The sequence below is a fragment of the Emydura macquarii genome, unplaced genomic scaffold, assembly GCF_026122565.2.
Source record: "Emydura macquarii macquarii isolate MOO-44397 ecotype Brisbane River unplaced genomic scaffold, CSIRO-AGI_Emac_v2 contig_2141, whole genome shotgun sequence".
Lineage (NCBI taxonomy): Eukaryota > Metazoa > Chordata > Testudines > Chelidae > Emydura > Emydura macquarii.
The window spans coordinates 341,470-360,793 of record NW_027132278.1 but is presented as its reverse complement, the minus strand read 5'-3'; the positions used below and the strand labels follow the sequence as shown (position 1 = coordinate 360,793).

Genomic DNA, 19,324 nt, shown 5'->3' with positions numbered 1-19,324 from the left:
GTAGTCTAAAGAGCAGTAATCAGGAAGTGCTGGAGGAGGGTGTCTGGTGTAATGGGGTGGCCCCCTGTAGCTTGAGCCCTTCCCACTTCTTTCTGGAACAACAATCTTTTTTTGCTTCCCTTGGCAGTGTAGCTTCAGTTTCCTGCCTCTCTCTGCTGCCCCTGGCCAGGCTTCTCAGGAAGTAAGTCGCATGGAGATGCCTGTGAGAAGTGACCTGCTGAGGGGTCTGACAGCCCTGGGCAAGGAGGAGTTCGAGGGATTCAAGAATAAACTGAGTGAAATCCTGCCCAAGGTGGGATCTGAGCCCATCCCCGTCACACCGGCTGACCCTACAGCGCTAACTGACCTGCTGATCCGGCACTGCAGAAGGGACTCCAAGGTGGTTACGAAAGTCTTGGAAGATGTTAATGCCAGTCTCCAGAGAGGTGCATCTGGGCCTCATCTAGCACTGAAGCAATCGCTCTTCACTCCAGTTACAATATGCCTTCATTCAAGGCCCAGTGGAGCGTGCGCACACATCTTACAGGGTTTGTTGCTGGGCCCCGGTGGACTCAAGTGCAATGGTTTACGGGCAAGGATCCCAGAGTGCCCTGGGCTTGGATGACCTTTGCATAGCCATGTGGGAGAACTTGGCTGCTCAAGGGTGTGGGGAAGCTGGGGGTTGAAAGGTCAAATGAGTGAAATCTCCCACAGTCCAGCCTTCTGCTGGGTCCCACTCTCCCGTGCTGCTTGTGAGCAGGGATAACTCACTTGGGAGCAAGGGGCGCTGCACGAACCCTGAAGGAGATTGGGGACCCGATTGTGCCAGGCCCTGGACAGACAATTCTTGCCCCAAAGAATTCCCTATCCAAACAGAGAAGGCAGACATGGGGAGGATTATTATCCTCAATTTACAGATGGGGATCAGAGGCCCAGACAGTCAGTGACTTCCACAAATGTCACACGAGTCTGTGACCAAACTGCAGATTGAACCCTGATTTCATGGGCCCTAGGATAGTTCCTTAACCACAGAACCAGCCTGCCTTTCTCTCAGGATAGGGGCCATGATGGTATTGGAGCATTTCCTCTTCTATAGCAAATATTCAGCAAGTGAGATTTCAGTCCTCTGTGGCTGACATTCTGGCTCTGATTTTGCTCAATCTTTATTCAGGTGAATCACAGTGGAAATTAAGTAAGTGGAAGCCACTGGTCTAGTGGATTGTGGGGTGTCCTCAGAGTACGGAAACCTGCATTCAAGTCCTGGCTCAGACATAAGCTGTATGTGTGAGATTGGCAAGTCATATCTTGTTACTTACCTCACTGAGGTATGAGGGTCAATGGATCTTAAGGATAGCCAGCCAAAATTATTTGGCTACAAATGTCTTAAAGATTCCTGAAGTTTCCCTAGCCTCTGTTTACCAGAAGCTGGGAATGGGCGACTGGATGGATCACGTGATGATCACCTTTTCCGTTCATTCCCTCTGAAGCACCTGGCATTGGCCGCTTTCGGAAGACAGGATACTGGGCTACATGGACTATAGCTCTGATCCTGCACGGCCGTTTTTATGTTTCTTCCTTTTGCTCATTCCTCCTCATCTCAAGCTTTTGTTCTCCTCTGTTCTAAAAGGCTGAATTTCCCCTGTCTTGCACCTTGTTGTAATTGACACCTGTGATCAGGGCATGCCACTATAGTCTATCAACAACACTAAACAACTATCATCCATGTGTATGGAGAACTGATTTGATAGAACAGAAACTTCCTTGCTGCCTGGTGCTTTCTCCTTGCAAGAGCCTTGGAAACATAAACCAAATACTGAAGGGTAGAGTTGTCCTAGTGGTAGTCCTAACGTTCCCAGGTTATTCTGGTCCTGTGCAAAATATAGATTTTGGGGGGTGGGGGGTGGGGGAGGGGTTTGCTGGAAATTCTGAAAAATCAGGGAGAAAAATTCCTTTTGGGGTCAAACTGAAAATTATTATTATTATTATTATTTTTTAAATTAATGGCAACTCAAAACAATGTAAAATGGTTCATTCTGAGTTTGTTTTGGCAAAATTGAAAACTTTTGTTTCACTTTGACGGTTTTAAAGCATTTCTGATTGCTTTTAAAAGACAGGAAAGGAAACTTTGAAACAAAAAGTTGTTTTGCAGGGAAAAATCCAAATGTTTCCAAGATGCCAACATGAAGTGAGTGTTTCAGATTCTTTTGGAATATTTTTAAAGGTTTTCTCCTAACTGAACAATTCAGCCAAACTGACACACATTCACAAAACATTTTGGGGTCACTGAATCTGCACGTTTTGTTGACAAAAAGTAACAGGAAAAATGTTGCCCATCTCTAGTCCTGGCCTGTTTTTACCATTTAAATTCACTTTCTCCTAACTCTCTCCCCCAGCTTCGAGCCACCCCGAACAAGAGTGGAAGCCATCCATTCCCACCAAAGCAGGTGATTCAGGTGAGTTGTGCTGTGCCCGTGGAAACCTGGCCTTGTGGTCTTAGAACTCTTTATCCCAAGCTCATTGTCGCGATACCTGAATATCTTACAGAGCCATGTGTGTCTATCACGTAATGCTAATCGTTCGCTCTCTCCCCCTATGTCTGTCTGTCTGGATGTCAGTGCAGGGGCTTGGAGAGCGTCACTTCAGGGTTAGAGAGTTCTCCTCTGACCTGTGCAGCCAACTCTCTAGCACCTCTTCATGGGGAACTCTGCTCTGTCATACTGTCCTGTCTTGTCTTTAGGACCAGAGAGCCACTTCACACATGAAGATGATGAGATTCCCCCTGGTGAAGGAGGGATGCTAGCAGCTGGTGGGTTCAGAGTCGCTCAGGATGACAGGGGCCCTGGGGAAAATTCACTGCAGCGATGGATAGTGGCAGCCCCAGGATTAACAAGAAGAGTCCTGTAGCACTTTAAAGACTAATACATTTAATTTCTGCAGGCATAAGGAATAGAAATCAAATAGCAGGTACATATATACATATCCAAGGTTAAACAACAATGGGGAAGTAGTTGAGGCCTATTCACAACTGTTGATTAGAAGGTGAGAATGTGTGAACAGTGACAATCACTTCTTGTAATGAGATAACCATTCCAAGTCCCTATTTAGACCCAGTTTGATTGTGTCAAGTTTGCAGATCAGTTCAAGCTCAGCAGTTTCTCTCTGAAGTCTGTTTTTGAAGTTTTTTTTTGTAGAAGAATGGCAACTTTCAAGTCATTTACAGAGTGTCCTGGGAGACTGAAGTGCTCTCCGGCTGGTTTATGGATGTTTCTATTTTTTATGTCTGATTTGTGTCAATTTATTCTTTTGCATAGTGACAGTCCAGTTTGGCCAATGTACATGGCAGAGGGGCATTGCTGGTACATGACGGCATATGTTACATTAGTAGACGTGCAGGTGAATGAGCTCCTGATGGTGTGGCTGATGTGGTTAGGACCTGTGATGGTGTCATTAGAGTCGATGTGTGGGCAGAGCTGGCAACGGGATTTGTTGCAGGGGTATGTTCCTGGGTTAGTGTTCCTCTTGTATGGTGTTTGGTTGCTGGTGAGTATTTGCTTCAGGTTGGGTACTGTCTGTAAGCAAGGATAGGTCTGCCTCCCATAGCTTGAGCGAGTGAGGGATCATCTGCTAGGACAGGTTGTAGATCCTTAATGATGTATTGGAGAGATTTTAGCTGGGGGCTGTAGGTGATGGCCAGTGGTGCTCTGTTTTCTTTGTTGGGTCTGTCCTGTAGTAGGTGACTTCTGGGTAACTGTCTGGCTCTGTCAATTTGTTTCTTCACCTCCGCAAGTAGGTATAGTAGTTTCAAGAATGTTTTATGGAGATCCTGTAGGTGTTTCTCTGTCTGAGGGATTGGAGCAAATCCGGTTGTATCTTAGGGCTTGGCTGTAGACAATGGATTGTGTAATGTGTCCAGGGTGGAAGCAGGGGGCATGAAAATATGCATTGCGATCAATTGGTTTTCAGTATAGGGTGGTATTAATGTGACCATCCTTTATTTGTATTGTAGTGTCCAGGAAGTGGATTTCTTGTGTAGACTGATCCAGGCTGAGATTGGTGGTGGGGTGGAAATTATTGATTATTCATGATGATAATGGTACCTCCTTTGTCTGCCTGTTTGATTATAGTGTCAGAGTTGTTACTGAGACTGTGGATGGCGTTGTGTTCTGCACGGCTGAGGTTATGGGGTAGGCAGTGTTGCTTGTCGACAATCTCAGCTTGTGCACGTCGGCAGAAATACTCTATGTAAAAGTCTAGTCTGTTGTTTCAACCGTCAGGAGGAGTCCATGCAGAATTCTTCTTTTTGTAGCGTTGGTAGGAAGGGATCTGTGGGTTAGTGTGTTGTTCAGTGGTGTGGTGGAAATATTCCTTGAGTCGGATACAGCGGAAGTAGGATTCCAGGTCACCGCAGAATTGTATCGTGTGTGGGGGTGGTAGTGTATGCCAACATTTTTATGCTTGACCTAGAACATCGCTTCCTCAGCACTCATCCCCAAGCACCTCTCCTTTACCTACGCTACATTGATGACGTTTTCATCATCTGGACCCACGAAAAAGAGCTTTGGTTCCAATGAAATCAAAGTAGTCACTCTGGATTTACACCAGAATAAATGAGATCAGAAGCTGCCCCTAAACTCATTGATTTCAGCAGAGTCCCTCTGGATTTATACCAGGGTTGCTGAGATCAGGATCTCTCCCTAACTCCATTAACTTCAGTGGGGTCACTCTGGATTTAGTCGGATTCATGATGCCTTATATAAATCAGTGGTGTGGCCTTGTTGTGTGCATTCCTGGGCACCCCATCTCCAGAGGGATTGTGTAGAACTAGAGGGGGTTCAGAGGAGGGTGATGACAATGATCGGAGGGAGCTGGGAAAACTCTCCTATGGAGAGAGATGGAAAAGACTGGGATTGTTATGTTAGAAAGGAGTTGAATAAGAGGGGCCATGATAAAAAATTATATAAAATAATGAATGGCATGGAGAAGGGAGGTCAGAAGCTTCAGTTCTCCCCAATTCCTAATACAAGGACAAGGGGACATTCAATGAAATTGGAAGGTGGCAAATTCAAAACCGATGAAATGAAATCCTTTCCACATAAGGTGTAATTAGCCAGTGGAACTCCCTGCCGCAGGAAGACACTGAGGCCAAGAATTTAACAAAACTCAAGAAGGGATTGGATAGTCCTGAGTTAACATAATTAATAATGACAAAGATTTGGCAGAGGATATGGAGCCACCTGCTTCGGAGTTTAAGCTGGTCTCTAATTATTAGAGACCAGGATGAGACCTATGTGGGGGGACAGATCACCCCACATCTGCTACTGCAGGGTGCTTACACCTTCCTCCAAACCATCCGATACTGACCGCTGTCTGAGACAGGACACTGGGCTAGGTGGATCTCAGCTCTGATCCAGTCTGTCCGTTCCTGTGTTTCTACCTATGAGAAGCACTTTGGGCCAAAAGGTGCTAGAGAGCTGTGCTAGATATTTATACTGATTTATTCGTATTGTAATTTTACTGTCCCCAGTAATTGCCTTCATAAAGAAGCATCTTTCCTTCCCTGGCTCCAAGGCTGACGCTGCGGGTGAGTGAGGTTGAAATTGACCAGGTGAAGTTTGATGGACCGGAGTGGATAGAATCCAGACACTGTCTTGGCCTGCTGTTCAGACCATGCACACAGCGTCCCCCTTCAGCTGCACTGGATTTAATCTCCAGTCGATTGCTGGCATTGTCATCAGGCTGCTTTTGAGAGTATTCTTCCCTGCGCTGATTGGCTATTGGTTTCGATCCCTTCTTCACAGTTTCTTCCCCTCCACATCTGTTCCTTGCACCCTCCTCCATCATCCTCTCCCCTTGTCTTTTTATGACCCCTCTCTTTCCCTTGGTCTCTCTTTTTAGCTAAGCCCTACCCAAAGAATTTTTTGATGTTTAAACTCACTAAGATCCTCTAGGCTGCAGAACCTACCTCTGCTCTGGTTTCACTTTTTTTCCCCACCAACACAAACAAATCCAATTGCACTTAAAAAATCCCCTGGAGATTGTGTTACTTGAAATAATCTCTCGCCATCTGCAGCAGAAAAACAAAGCAGGACAGAGGATCTCACTGGGTACAGTTGGGGAACGGACAAATGCAAACTGTGTCCCAGAGAGGAGGTAAGGGGGATTATGTGTGTGTTTTCCATTGCTCATTGTCTGTCAGTCTCTTTCCTTTTATATTATATTGTCCCCGTCTCTGTGGTTTCTGGCTCAGATTTCACTCTCTGAGCTGGGTCTGGGATATTTTAATGCCTCCACTGTTTAGATCAGAAGGAATTTATTTAGGCTGGATTGTGCCTGGTGGGCCAATCAGGTGATGGCAAATGGAGGAACCAGAAACTATTTAAGGATATGTCTTCATTGCAGAAAAAAAAGCTGTGTTCTTTATTATTATTTCTTAGGTGTATTATGATCACCCCAGAAGTCCCAGTTATGAACCAGGACCCCGTTGTGCTAGGTTCTGTACATTATTTATCAGGTATATTATAGTAGGGCCTGGGAGCTCCAGACGTGGACCACAGAACAAAGTGATAGTTCAACTCGAGTTAAACTAGCAGTGCAGATACAGCAACTCTGCTTTTGATTCAGATTAGTAGCTCATGTTCGACCCTGGCCACCCTATAGGCTGTAATGCGAGTGACTAACCTGCTTTCAAAGCTGAGGTACTGTGTTTTTGCTGCTGTTTTTAACCTGTTAGCTAACCCGAGTGAATGACATGCCTTGCATTTGCAAGGAAGACTCCATGTGCCTTTGTCAGGGTCTCCGTCTGATAGGGTACGTCTACACAGAAGCTGGGAGGTGTGATTCCCAGCTCGGGTAGCTGTGCGCGAACAGGCTCTCCTTGAGATTATACCCAAAAATAGCCGTGTGGCCATGGAGCTCGGGCAAGATTGTGTTCAGGCTAGCCTGATCCATCACCTGTGTTGCCACAGCACTACCAGCTGCTGTGTAGACTTTTTCTGAGTCTGTCATATCATAGATTTGTTGATTTTAAAACCATTATGAACATCTAGTCTGACCTCCAGCATAACACAGACCAGAGAACCTAATCCAGTAATTCCTGTATCAAGCCCATAACTTCGACTGAATGAGAGTGTAACTTTTAGAAAGACATCCAGTCTTGACTGGAAGATTCCTGGTGATGGAGAATTCACCACATCCCCTAGGTCAGTTATTCCAGCAGTTAATTCCCCTCTCTATTAAAAAATGTGTGTCTTCTGCATAGTCTGAATTTGTTCAGCTTCAGGGTCCAGCCACTGGATCTCACTGTGCCTTTGTCTGCTAGATGATCAGAATGTAGATTTGGGAGAGTGGGGTTGGAAATCTGCCCTCCCCTTCAAGCATGTCTAAAGGGATAGTGTCAGTTGCATTTATTAAATGCTGGGTTTCAAATCTGTCTCATAAGCCATCATCAGAATGGCCAGTGCACACCCATTTTACTTTATCTTTTGGTGTCTGTGCTATTTGTAACAGAGCCTGTTACACATCAGCACTCTGACCAAAGGCAGGTCAGAGGCCTAATCAGTTGTGTGCGTGCAGCGCTTCTTGGCTTCAGTGGTAGAAATTCATGTAACAAAGAAATAGCTGGGCCCTGGGCTGAAGGACTGAATCGATGTGGAATAATTCCATCTCTCCTGGCAGAGATGTTGGGAGTACCCACCTTGTTGCAGCCGGTAGCCTAGAGAGACAATTCCTGACTCCACAGAACTTCTCTTCCTGCAATCCGGAGTGTGAACACACCTGGCAGTCTGCAGCGAGGGTCCCACCTCAACTAGCTAAAGATAACCAGGCATTGTAGTTGTGACCTGGGGCATCTTGGTCACTTGGGAAACATCCCAGGGGGATGACTGCCTATAGGGCTGGAATCCAGTTGATCACTGAGTCTGCTCTGCCAGTCTCGCTGCAAGGGTCACAGGCCATGGAAACAGCCCCCAGTTGAACTCTTGGCTCCAGCAGACAAGATTCCTTCCTCACAAGAGCTCTGCAGTGGGAAATCCCCAGTGGGGCTGAGTTAAGGCCTGTTTCCTGTGTTTTAGGATCTTCCAGGAGAAATAAAGCCAGAGATTGTTTGGGGCCCAGATGGGAACCAGGAGACGTACAGGTGAGAGCTGGGGCTGGGAGGTTGGCGTCACCCCCTCTGCAGGAATCTGTGTCTGTGGGCACAGGCCAGACCTTATTGCACTGGGACTGTCTCCACATTAGACAATTTCATGATAAAATGCTCATTGATGGTAACCCCCATTTAGCTGCCCCAGTGTAACCTAGACAAGGTTCTGGCTTCTGGTGTATCAATTAAATAAGTGGTGAAATTGTTTAGGGGTAAGTGGTGATAACCATAAGATGGTGACAGTGATTGTGAAATGCTCAGGAAGATTAGAGAGGCTACAAAGACAGAAAACGCAATAATAATGGGGGATTTCAACTACCTCCTTATTTACTGGGTACATCATTTCAGGACAGGATGCCAAGATAACATTTCTAGCCTACATAAATGATTGCTTCTTGGAGCAGCTTGTCCTGGGATGCACAACAGGAGAGGCAATTCTTGATTTAGTCCTAAGTGGAGTGCTAAAAATATTGATTTCAATTACAACACAATGCCAAGTGTACAATGCTCACTTTGTATTTATTTTTATTACAAATATTTGCACTATAAAAAAGAAACAAAAGAAATAATAATTGCACTACAGTACTTGTAGGTGGTGAATTGAAATCTCTTTATCATGACAGTTGAACTTACAAATGTAAAATTATGTAAAAAAAAAAAAAAAACAAAAAACAAACAAACCCCAAACTGCTCTCAAAAATAAAACAAAGTAAAACTTTAGAGCCTACAAGTCCACTCCGTCCTATTTCTTGTTCATCCAGTTGCTAAGACAAATAAGTTTGTTTATATTTACAGGAGATAATGCTGCCCACTTCTCGTTTACAATGTCTCCTGAAAGCGAGAACAGGTGTTCACATGGTGCTGTTGTAGCCGGCATCACAAGATATTTATATGCCAGATTTACTAAACATTTGTATATGCCTTCCTGCTTCAACCACCATTCCAGAAGACATGCATCCATACTGCTGATGGGTTCTACTTGATAATTATCCAAACCTGTGCAGACTGACGCATGTTAATTTTCATCATCTGAGTCAGATGCCACCAGCAGATTTTCTTTTTTGGTGATTCGGGTTCTGCATTGGGTTCTGCATCTGAGAGTTGCTCTATTAAGACTTCTAACATCATGTTCCACACTTCATCCCTCTCAGATTTTGGAAGGCACTTCAGTTTCTTAAACCTTGGCTCGAGTACTGTAGCTATCTTTAGAAATCTCACATTGGTACCTTCTTTGTGTTTTGTCAAATCTGCAGTGAAAGTGTTCTTAAATCGAACAACATGTGCTGAGTCGTCATCTGAGACTGCCATAACATGAAATATATGGTAAAATGTGGGTAAAACCCCAGAGCAGGAGACATATTTCTCCCCCAAGGAGTTCAGTCACAAATTTGATTAACACAACTTTTTTAGTGAGCGTCATCAGCATGGAAGCGTGTCCTCTGAATGGGTGGCCGAAACATGAAGGTGCATATGAATGTTTAGCATATCTAGCACATAAATACCTTGCAATGCCAGCTACAACAGTACAACATGCGAATGCCTGTTCTCACTTTCAGGTGACACTGTAAATAAGAAGTGGGCAGCATTATCTCCCATAAATGTAAACAAACTTGTTTGTCTTATTGATTAGCTAAACAAGAAGTAGGACTGAGTGGACTTGTAGGCTGTAAACATTTACATTGTTTTGTTTTTGAGTGCAGTCATAGAACAAAAAAAAAACCCCTACATCTCTAAATTGTACTTTCATGATGGAGATTGCACTGCAGTACTTCTATGAGGTGAACTGAAAAATACTATTTCTTTTGTTTCTTTTTACAGTGCAAACTGTAATAAAAATAATATAAAGTGAGCACTGTACACTTTGTATTCTGTGCTGTAATTAAAATCAATATATTTGAAAATGTAGAAAAGCATCCAAAAGTATTTTTATAATACATTGAATTTGGGATTCTATTACTGTTTAACAGTGCAATTAAAACTGTGATTAATCACAATTAATTTGTTTAATCGAGTTGGGCCCAGAGAAATCTGATGAGGTTCAACAAGGACAAGTGCATAATCCTCCACTTAGTCCGGAAGAATCCCATGCACTGCTACATACTGGGGACCGATGGGCTAGGCAGCAGTTCTGCAGAAAAGGACCTGGGGGTTACAGTGGATAAGAAGCTGGATATGAGTCAGCAGTGTGCCCTGGTTGCCAAAAAGACTAATAGCATATTGGGCTGGATTAGTAGGAGCATTGCTAGCAGATCGCGGGAAGTGATTATTCCCCTCTATTTGGCATTGGTGAGGCTGCATTTGGAGTATTGTGTCCAGTTTTGGGCCCCCCACTACAAAAAGGATGTGAACAAGTTGGAGAGTCCAGAGGAGGGTAACAAAAATGATTAGGGGGCTGAAGCACAAGATTTATGAGGAGAGGCTGAAGGAATTAGGCTTGTTCAGTCTACAGAAGAGAAGAAGGAGGGGTTTGATAGCAGCCTTTAACTACCTGAAAAGGGGTTCCAGGGAGGATAGTGCTAGACTGTTCTCAATGGTAGCAGATGACAGAACAAAGAGTAAAGGTCTCAAGTTGTCGTTGGGGAGGCCTAGGTTGGATATTAGGAAAAAGTTTTTCACTAGGAGGGTGGTGAAGCACTGGAATGGGTTACCTAGGGAGGTGGTGGAATCTGCATCTTTAGAGATTTTTAAGCTGCGGCTTGACAAAGCCCTGGCTGGGATGATTTAGCTGAGGTTAGTCCTGCATTGAGCAGGGGGTTGGACTAGATGACCTCCTGAGGTCCCTTCCAACTCGAATATTCTATGATTCTAACTCAAATCAAATTAATTGCTTGAGTTCACTGTGATTACTTGACAGCCCTAATCACAATGTCACTATAAAATCTGTGGTAGGCCCACATCTTGAATAGTGTGTGCAGTTCTGGTTGCCTCATGTCAAAAAATATATATTAGAATTTGAGAAGGTATGGAAAAGGGCAACGAAAATGATTAGGGGTGTGGGATAGCTTCTTATGAGGAAATTAAAAAGACTGGGCCTGTTCATCTTAGAAAAGAGATGATGAAGGGCAGATATGATAGAGATCTATAAAATCATGAATGGTGTGGGGAAAGTGTTGTTTACCCCTTCACATAACACAAGAACCAAAGATCATCCTATGAAATTAATAAGCAGCAGGTTTAAAACAAACCAGCCAACAAAATGAAACTTCTCCACACAGTGCACAGTCAACCTGTGGAACTCATTGCCAGAAGATGTTGTGAAGACTAGAAATATAGCTGGGTTCAAAAATGAATTCAATACATTCATGGATGATAGGTCTGTCAGTGGCTATTAGCCAAGATGATCAGGGACACACAGCCCATGCTCTGCGTATCCCTCAACCTCCAGCTGCCAGAAGCTGGGAATGGTCAATGGGATGGATCGCGTGATGATCACCTGTTCTGTTCACTCCCTCTGAAGCACCTGGCATTGGCCACTGTCAGAGACAGGACACAAGGTTGGTTAGACCATTGATCTAACTCAGATTGGCCGTTTTTACATTCTTATGACAGCAACTGGGTTAGTCCAGGAAACCTTACTGCTGCTTAGCTTGTTCTTCTCTTTTTTTTTTTTTTTTTCCCTCCTTGTGCCATGCAGAGTTTGCTTCTCTGCGGCAGGCTCGTTCCGTTGCTCTGAAACCGAACTGGGGTTTGAGGTGAGGGCAACTGTGACCATCCAATATGGATACGGCTTTTCGGATCAGTGGCTAGGTGCATGGAGCACTCCTAAATGGATGATCGCTGGCCCTTTGTTCGACATCCCGGTGGAACCGCCCAGGGCCGTGGCAGCCATTCACCTCCCGCACTTCCTGTGTCTCAGAGGTCCGGTAGCCAAGGGCAGTAACTGGGCTTGACACCTTGACTGAGAACTGGGAAGTAGAGCCCAAACCATGTGCCCCAGACACAGCTGTTCACCTCCCTCTCTCCCTGTGTCTCAGAGGTAAGGTAGGAAAGTAATAATTAGCAAATAAATTAATAATCATACCCATCTCAAATGTAGGTGTATTAATATTAAGTAGATATTAATCACACTTAGAGCTAAACAAAAATCTTTGCACTAACCCTTTTTTGGGGGGTGAGAGGAGGCAAAAAATGCAGATTTGGCAACACCAAAAAGTTTCACAAATTTGTGTAGTTTTTTCCTGAATTGTTCATTTTGGAAAAAAGCCTAAAACAAAATATTCAGAAAAAATTGAAATCTTTTATATTTACATTTTTGAAAGTAAATTTTTTTTTAAATTTCCAAATTTTCTTTCATTTTGTTAAGTTCAAAATCATTTGAAAGTGGTTGAAACTGAATGTTTCATTCCATCCAAAACAATATTTGTGACTTTCAAAATTGCCAAAGAACTGAAAAATCTGGTTTTCACCCACCTCTAATCACAATGCATAATCACATTCATGATGATCACACGTATAACCCTAATATCAGAAATATTACTTCAGTCCCAATGGTTATGTTAATCATAGTACAGAGAATTCTTTCTTGGGTGTTTGACTGGTGAGTCTTGCCCACATATTCAGGGCTTAGCTGATCGCCATATTTAGGGTCAGGAAGGAATTTTCCCCCAGGGCAGATTGGCATAGGCACTGGGGTTTTTTGCCTTCCTCTGTAGCATGGGTCACAGGTTACTTGCTGGTGGATTCTCTGTTCCTTGAAGTCTTTAAACCATGATTTGAGGACTTGAATAACTCAGTCATAGGTTAGGGATCTATTACAGGAATGGGTGGGTGAGATTCTGTGGCCTGCGTTGTGCAGGAGGTCAGCCTAGAGGATCATAATGGTCCCTTCTGAACTTAAAATCTATGAGTCTGTATTTACAACCATAACTGCAGTCATGATCAATCACAATTATAATCAAATAATAATTGTTACTGGAATTATAATCAATTCCACGTTATTGTGTAATTACACTAATCTGCTATAATCAGAATTTTAGTAATTACCGCAATCTTAATTGAAATGACAGCTGTGACCACAATTCTTGTCACAGTCACAAACTTAATTGAAAGTTCAGTCACAATCACAGTTATAGTCGCTGCCACAGTTGCTGTCAGAACCAGGATTGTAACCATACTGATTATTACAATTTAAATCTTTATTGTAACCTATTTCCCTGGCGGAACTAGTCAATTTTGTAGCCGTAGTCAGGATCACGATCATTAATGTGGTACTGAGCACTATTAATACAAGGCTTTTCATCCATAGATTTCCCAAGTCATTTACCCGGGCTGAGTGGAATAGAAATGACTGGGCTGTAAGCTGTGATTTAGCCCTGGGAGTGGAGATTGTGCAGAATTCTGTTCCTATTTCCAGGGGTCTGGACCACACGTCACTGCACAGCAGCTGCTTGGCTGTCAGGGAGTATAATACAAACCCAGGCTGGGAGCTCCCAGGGAGTGGGGTCACACTGAGCATAGGGAAAGGGGGGGACATTTGGAGCCAACACCCGAATCTAAGGAGCCCCCAGAGCTGTTTCCACACGGGAGCAGGGGAAGGTGTTTGCAGAACTGGCAGGCTCATGGAGCAGCATTTGCTTTGTGCCCTACTAACAGGGGCTGACCATTCCCAGATGCAAATTGCCCATTTCATCGAGGGAGGATGACCCTGGAGAAGCCAATGCGAGGACATTGTTCCACGCTATGCTGAGGAACCCCAGCTTCTCCCTGTATGGAGTGGTCTGGGGGAATCACTCTAAGCCACCAGCTCTGATCCGCTCTGTTGTGCTGCTCTACTGGGCACTCCAGCTGGCAAAGACGACCCTTCATCTCTACATTATCCCTAATGACCTGCTCCCGGTTCAAGGTGACTGAGAATCAGCTACTACATACAATCAGTGTGAGCCCTGCCCAGTGCAGAGAGTATGGAATAACTCACAAAAGGCATGCAGCTGATGGGGTAGCTGTGCACTGAAACATATTTCTAAAGACCAATTTCTGCCACTGTGCATTTCACTCCAACAATTCCCAGCTCTGACACTGGCGTGCAGGCTGACCTTGGGCAAGTCATGCCCCTGCTCTGTGCCTCAGTTTCCCCCTCTTTAAAATGGGATCATGATACAGACCTCCCTGTGTAATGCACTTTGAGATCTACTGATGAAAACCATTATGTAAGAATTAGGTATTATTGTTACACCATCCAGAAAATGATCTAAGAGATTTAATGAAAAAAAAGAGTTACTTAGTCACCTTCTGTTTTGGTCCCAGATTTGTTGTATTCAGATAACCTTAAAATAGATATTTCAAATTTGGCTTGTTCTGTAGAGCTCACTGAGACTCAAGCATCAGGCCAATTTTGAAATAAAACAGTTCAATAGCTTTAAAAATGGTAACAGGATGGGGTAGATTGCACCCTCAGCAAGTTTGCAGATAACACTAAGCTGGAGGGAGTGGTAGATACCCTGGAAGGTAGGGATAGGATACAGAAGGACCTAAACAAACTGGAGGATTGGGCCAAAAGAAATCTGATGAGGTTTGACAAGTGCAGAGTCCTGCACTTAGGACGGAAGAATCCCATGCACAGCTACAGACTGGGGACTGATGAGCTAGGTAGCAGTTCTGCAGAAAAGGACCTGGGGGTAACAGTGGATAAGAAGCTGGATATGAGTCAGCAATGTGCCCTGGTTGCCAAGAAGGCTAATAGCATATTGGGCTGCATTAGTAGGAGCATTGCCAGCAGATCGCGGGAAGTGATTATTCCCCTCTATTTGGCATTGGGGAGGCCGCATTTGGAGTATTGTGTCCAGTTTTGGGCCCCCCACTACAAAAAGGATGTGGAGAAGTTGGAGAGTCCAGCGGAGGGCAACAAAAATGATTAGGGGGCTGGAGCACAAGACTTATGTGGAGAGGCTGAGGGAACTAGGCTTGTTTAGTATGCAGAAGAGAAGAATGAGGGGGGATTTGATAGCAGCCTTTAACTGCCTGAAAGGGGGTTCCAGGGAGGATGGAGCTAGGCTGTTCTCAGTGTTGGCAGATGACAGAACAAGGAGCAACAGTCTAAAGTTGCAGTGGGGGAGGTCTAGGTTGGACATTAGGAAAATGTTTTTCACTAGGAGGGTGGTGAAGCACTGGAATGGGTTACCTCTTTAGAGGTTTTTAAGCTGCGGCTTGACAAAACCCTCGCTGGGATTATTTAGCTGAGGTTAGTCCTGCTTTTGAGCAAGGGGTTGGACTAGATGACCTCCTGAGGTCCCTTCCAACTCTGTTTCTATGATTCCCACAGCTCCTCCAGAAACTAAAAACTGGGGCTGCTGACTAAGGCAAGCCAGCCAGGTTGTAATCCCCACCCCGAAGGTTCCAATTCTGGGGGTGGCTCACATGTACTGATGCAAATAGATTGTGCAGAGATCAACAGACAAATAAAAGACTTTTGGATAAATAGCTTGAGTTTAAACTGACTCAGGGCCTTCTTCCTGAGCCTGCAAACTGACAGGCCTGGGAAGGAGGCCTGCGGCATGTGAGAAACAGACCACGAACGTCCCTCATGCCCCGGAGACGCTGCCAGGGAGACAGAGATGCAGAACAAGGGACGATGGAGAAAACAGAGAAAGGAAAAGAAAGGAGACAGGAATAAGGGAGTTGATTTCCCCACTAAGCGATGCTGAATGTGATAAGTCACCTGGCAAATAATCAGTGATACTAACCAAAACATTGGACTCGCCACACAGGCTAGAGTCTCCTCCTGGCCTCTGTGCAAACCTGCTCCTGGCTCCAGAAGGCTCTCTGCTTTGAGTTCAGAGCTGTGTGGAGTCCTAATCTACATCCTGGCCAACAGCCCATGATTAGATGTGGACTTTGGTCATCCTACGGAAGGAATCTGGTTTGTCAGACTATTTCTCAAGGGTTTTCCACCACGGAACTTCCTGAGTCCTCTGTGCGCAATTCTCGCTACTTGTTGCAGTCACAGAAGCAGATGCCTGACTCTCTCTGCTTCCCATGGCAGCATGATCAGCTATTGTCTGAGGAGGCAGCATGGAGAAGTCAAGGCAAGATCTCTTGCTGGAGACACTGGCACAGCTGGAGGAGGATTCAAGGAGAAACTGAGTGAAATCAAGCTGAAAGAAGGATATGCACACCTCCCCTTAGAAATACTAACAAATGCGGATCCCCCAGTCCTCATTGAGCTGCTGTTCTTCTTCTACGGGAATGCTTATGGAATGAAGGTGGCTGCAGGGGCTCTGAGAGCTATTAACCAGGGAAACTTGGCAGAGAGACTCATGGTCTGGTTGAGAGCTGGTAAGGAATGAGCTGGGGAGGGGAGATCAGAGTCCAAGGGCATCCCCGTGCCGCCGTCCTTGCTCTTTCACATTGCTGAGCTGGAAACTAGCTAGAGAAGGGACTATTCCCCCCTCCCCCGCCACTCAGAAGCAGTAGAAATTCCAGGAGTTTGCTGGAGGGACAGATTTCTGTCCGTCTATACATCTCCATCTTCATAAATATGTCTCTCTGTCTAAACATTTGGGAGAAAAAAGTATGCACTAGGATTTCCCTGGTTTATAACAATTATCCAAAGAGCAGTGAGTTTTCTGTGGTCCAGGACTTGTGTCTAATGGTGAGAAGGAGGCTGAGACTGCAAATCCATGCTTAGCTGTGGTCAGCTGAGATCAGAACCCCCTTGTGCGGGCCACCGGACAGGCACATAATAGATTAGTTCCTGCCCTTAATTGCTCACAGAGTAAATGGATAAGGCAGGCAAAGGAAAGATGATTGTCCCAGATGGGAAAATTGATGCACCAAGGGTGGAGATTTTTAAAGCTGCTTCAGGGATATAGGGAGCCGGTTCCCATTCATTTTAATACTGTTCAAATCTCCTAAGCACATTTGAAAATGACAGCCTGAGATGAATTGACATGCCTGTCACAATTCACGGCAGCAGCACCTGTATTCTCCCTCTGTGGTCCATCAAGGACACCCGCTCCCAGGTCCCCAACCATCACCTCTTTTGAGAAGAGACCCACATCTCTCTCCCCCCGACCAGGGTATTTCCAGGCTGCACACCTCTCTGCCTACATGTGAGTTCCCCAGCAAGTCAGACTACCTAAGCCAGGCCTGCTTTGCTTTGTCCTCGGAGGCGATGAACAGCAACTGCCATAGTGAAGTTACCGCACAGCCCTTTCTAAGCAAGTCCATTTATTTTCAAGGGGAAAGCATTGCAGAAAATAAACTTACCTGAGATCACCCCGTCTCCAACAAGGGCTTTGGTAGGAGTCAGTCCTTCAACCGCGCCCTCCCTCCCCAAGGGATGTTCTCTGGTTATGTGTTCATAACCCCCTTTGCTTAGAAAAAACACCCCCATGAATGTAAGCATCATTCCCTTTTACGGCTGGGGCCTCAGATCGTGGGACCCTGGGAACAGGTTGGCAGCAGACAATGGGTTTCTCCTCAGGGCATAGCTTCAAAAGTAGGAATTGCATTCCAGCATCTCCTAGGCAACCCCCTCAACTAAAACTTCATTCTTGTCTGGCCCATGGTTTGAAAGAGTCCTTTGACGTTCATAGCACTTCTCAGGTTTGCGCCGGTCCTGTCTCCTGCCTAGAGATGTGGCGTAAAATCCTGTAATGATGCATAAACTTTGCCGTTAGCATGAGATTCCAAGGAGACACACACTTAATTCAGTAAGGTTTGGCAAGGAAGAGGCAGGAAATGGTCCTCCCTGTTGCGGTGCCCACATGGCCCCAGGGCAGCCTGGCGAAGCTGGCACACCAGTGCTTTAATCAGGAACGATTCCGTCGGCTTCCAGCTCAGTGCTTGACCTGGCACTGAAATCTCCCAGTGGAGAGGTTACATGATAAAATAATCACGTGTTTCCTGGTGCTAGCAAGGTCCATTGGCTAAGGTCCCAGATCTAGATTTCAGCTCTAGTCCCAGCTTTGCCACTGACTTGCGGGGTGACCTTGGGCAAGTGATTTCTGTTTCTCTGTCTCCCCTTCCCACCCTTTGCCTGTCTTGTCTAGTCCTTCTGTAAAGGTGGGGCTGAGATTGTCTCTCATGATGGGTATGTCTTCATGGCACGTGCAGGTGTGACTGAATGTGGGTAGCGTGCCATAAGAATGAAGACATGGCGGTAAGGACTTCAGCATGGGCTGGTAGCCCAAACACTGGGAAACTGAGGCACAGCTCAGGCTGCCTGTGCCAAAGATCCCAGCAGAGACTGGGGACCAAAATTGCAGAAACCAAGGCACGGCTTACAGTGCTTGTGGCTTAAGATCCCAGCTGAAAATGGGGACCAAAGCTGGTGGCCAGTCCATGCTGCTGCATCTTCACTGCTATTGTCACCCATGCTAGCTAGATGGCTATGCCTACCTGCTCTACAATCATTTGCAGTGAGCACATACTCTGTGCATCTGTGCGGCGCCCAGAACAACGGGGACCTGATGTCAGCTGAGGTCTCGGGATGTTACTGTAGTATATACGAGATAAATCCTCTGATGTGTGCAGTGCTCTCCCTCTCTGCTGCTGCTCTGTAGCCCAAAAGGACGCATGCTAGAAACGGAGTTAGCTGAGTTCGGTGAGAAAAAGAGACATTGAAACCAGTCGCCAAAGGCCAAGATGCTGGAATTATTAAGCGAGTGATATTGCACTGCCCCCACAAGGAAACCCAGGCAGTGTCTATCCTAGGCAAACGCAGGCTCCAGAGCCCCATTGATGCTGTTTTCCCCAGGATAGTACTGCATAGAGAGGGCTCATTGCCTAGAGCCCTCAGCCAAGATGTGGGCTCCGTTGTGTTAGGCACTGCCCTACACAGAGTAAGGCCACGGCTACGCGACAGAGGCACAGCCCTGGTGCTGCATCTGCGCTGCTGTAGTGACATAGAGTAGCCACTGTCTGTATTGACAGAAAGGATTTTCCCATCACTATAATTAATCCCTCTCTGAGAACGGAGGGTAGAATTCTTCCATCGACCCAGCTGCATCCACACTGGGGGTTAGCTTGTCCTAACTATGATGCTCAGGACATGAAATTTTTCATAGCTCTGGGTGATATCAGTTAAGTTGATCTAATTTTTAAGTACAAACCAGTTTCTGCTCTGAAGAGCTTACAATCTAAACAGGCCACATGGACAAAGGAAAGATTATTCTCTGCATTTTCCAGATGCAGAGGGGGGAGGAATGATTTGCCCAAAGGGATCTATGGCAGAGCTGTGAATTGTGCTGGGAGGGTCCTAAATTA

The 19,324-nt window shown here is 45.4% G+C and overlaps 1 protein-coding gene across 21 annotated transcripts in view; it reads left to right on the top strand.

Moving 5' to 3' along the window:
- Positions 1 to 19,324, top strand: part of LOC137160143 (pyrin-like) — a 58,830-nt gene that overhangs the window by 782 nt on the left and 38,724 nt on the right. For 16 of the 21 annotated variants that reach the window (XR_010921796.1, XR_010921794.1, XR_010921790.1 and 13 more), the window contains exon 1: positions 13,819 to 16,390. Coding sequence is in view for 10 of the 21 variants with exons in the window: in XM_067558587.1 (XP_067414688.1) it covers positions 16,099 to 16,390 (292 nt within the window). In the remaining 11 variants the exon portion in view is untranslated. Of the gene's footprint in view, positions 1 to 127; positions 380 to 2,372; positions 2,433 to 2,815; positions 8,114 to 11,753; positions 12,096 to 13,364; positions 16,391 to 19,324 lie in introns of those variants that run through there. The other 5 variants (XM_067558591.1, XM_067558590.1, XM_067558589.1 and 2 more) reach the window with 5 other exon arrangements.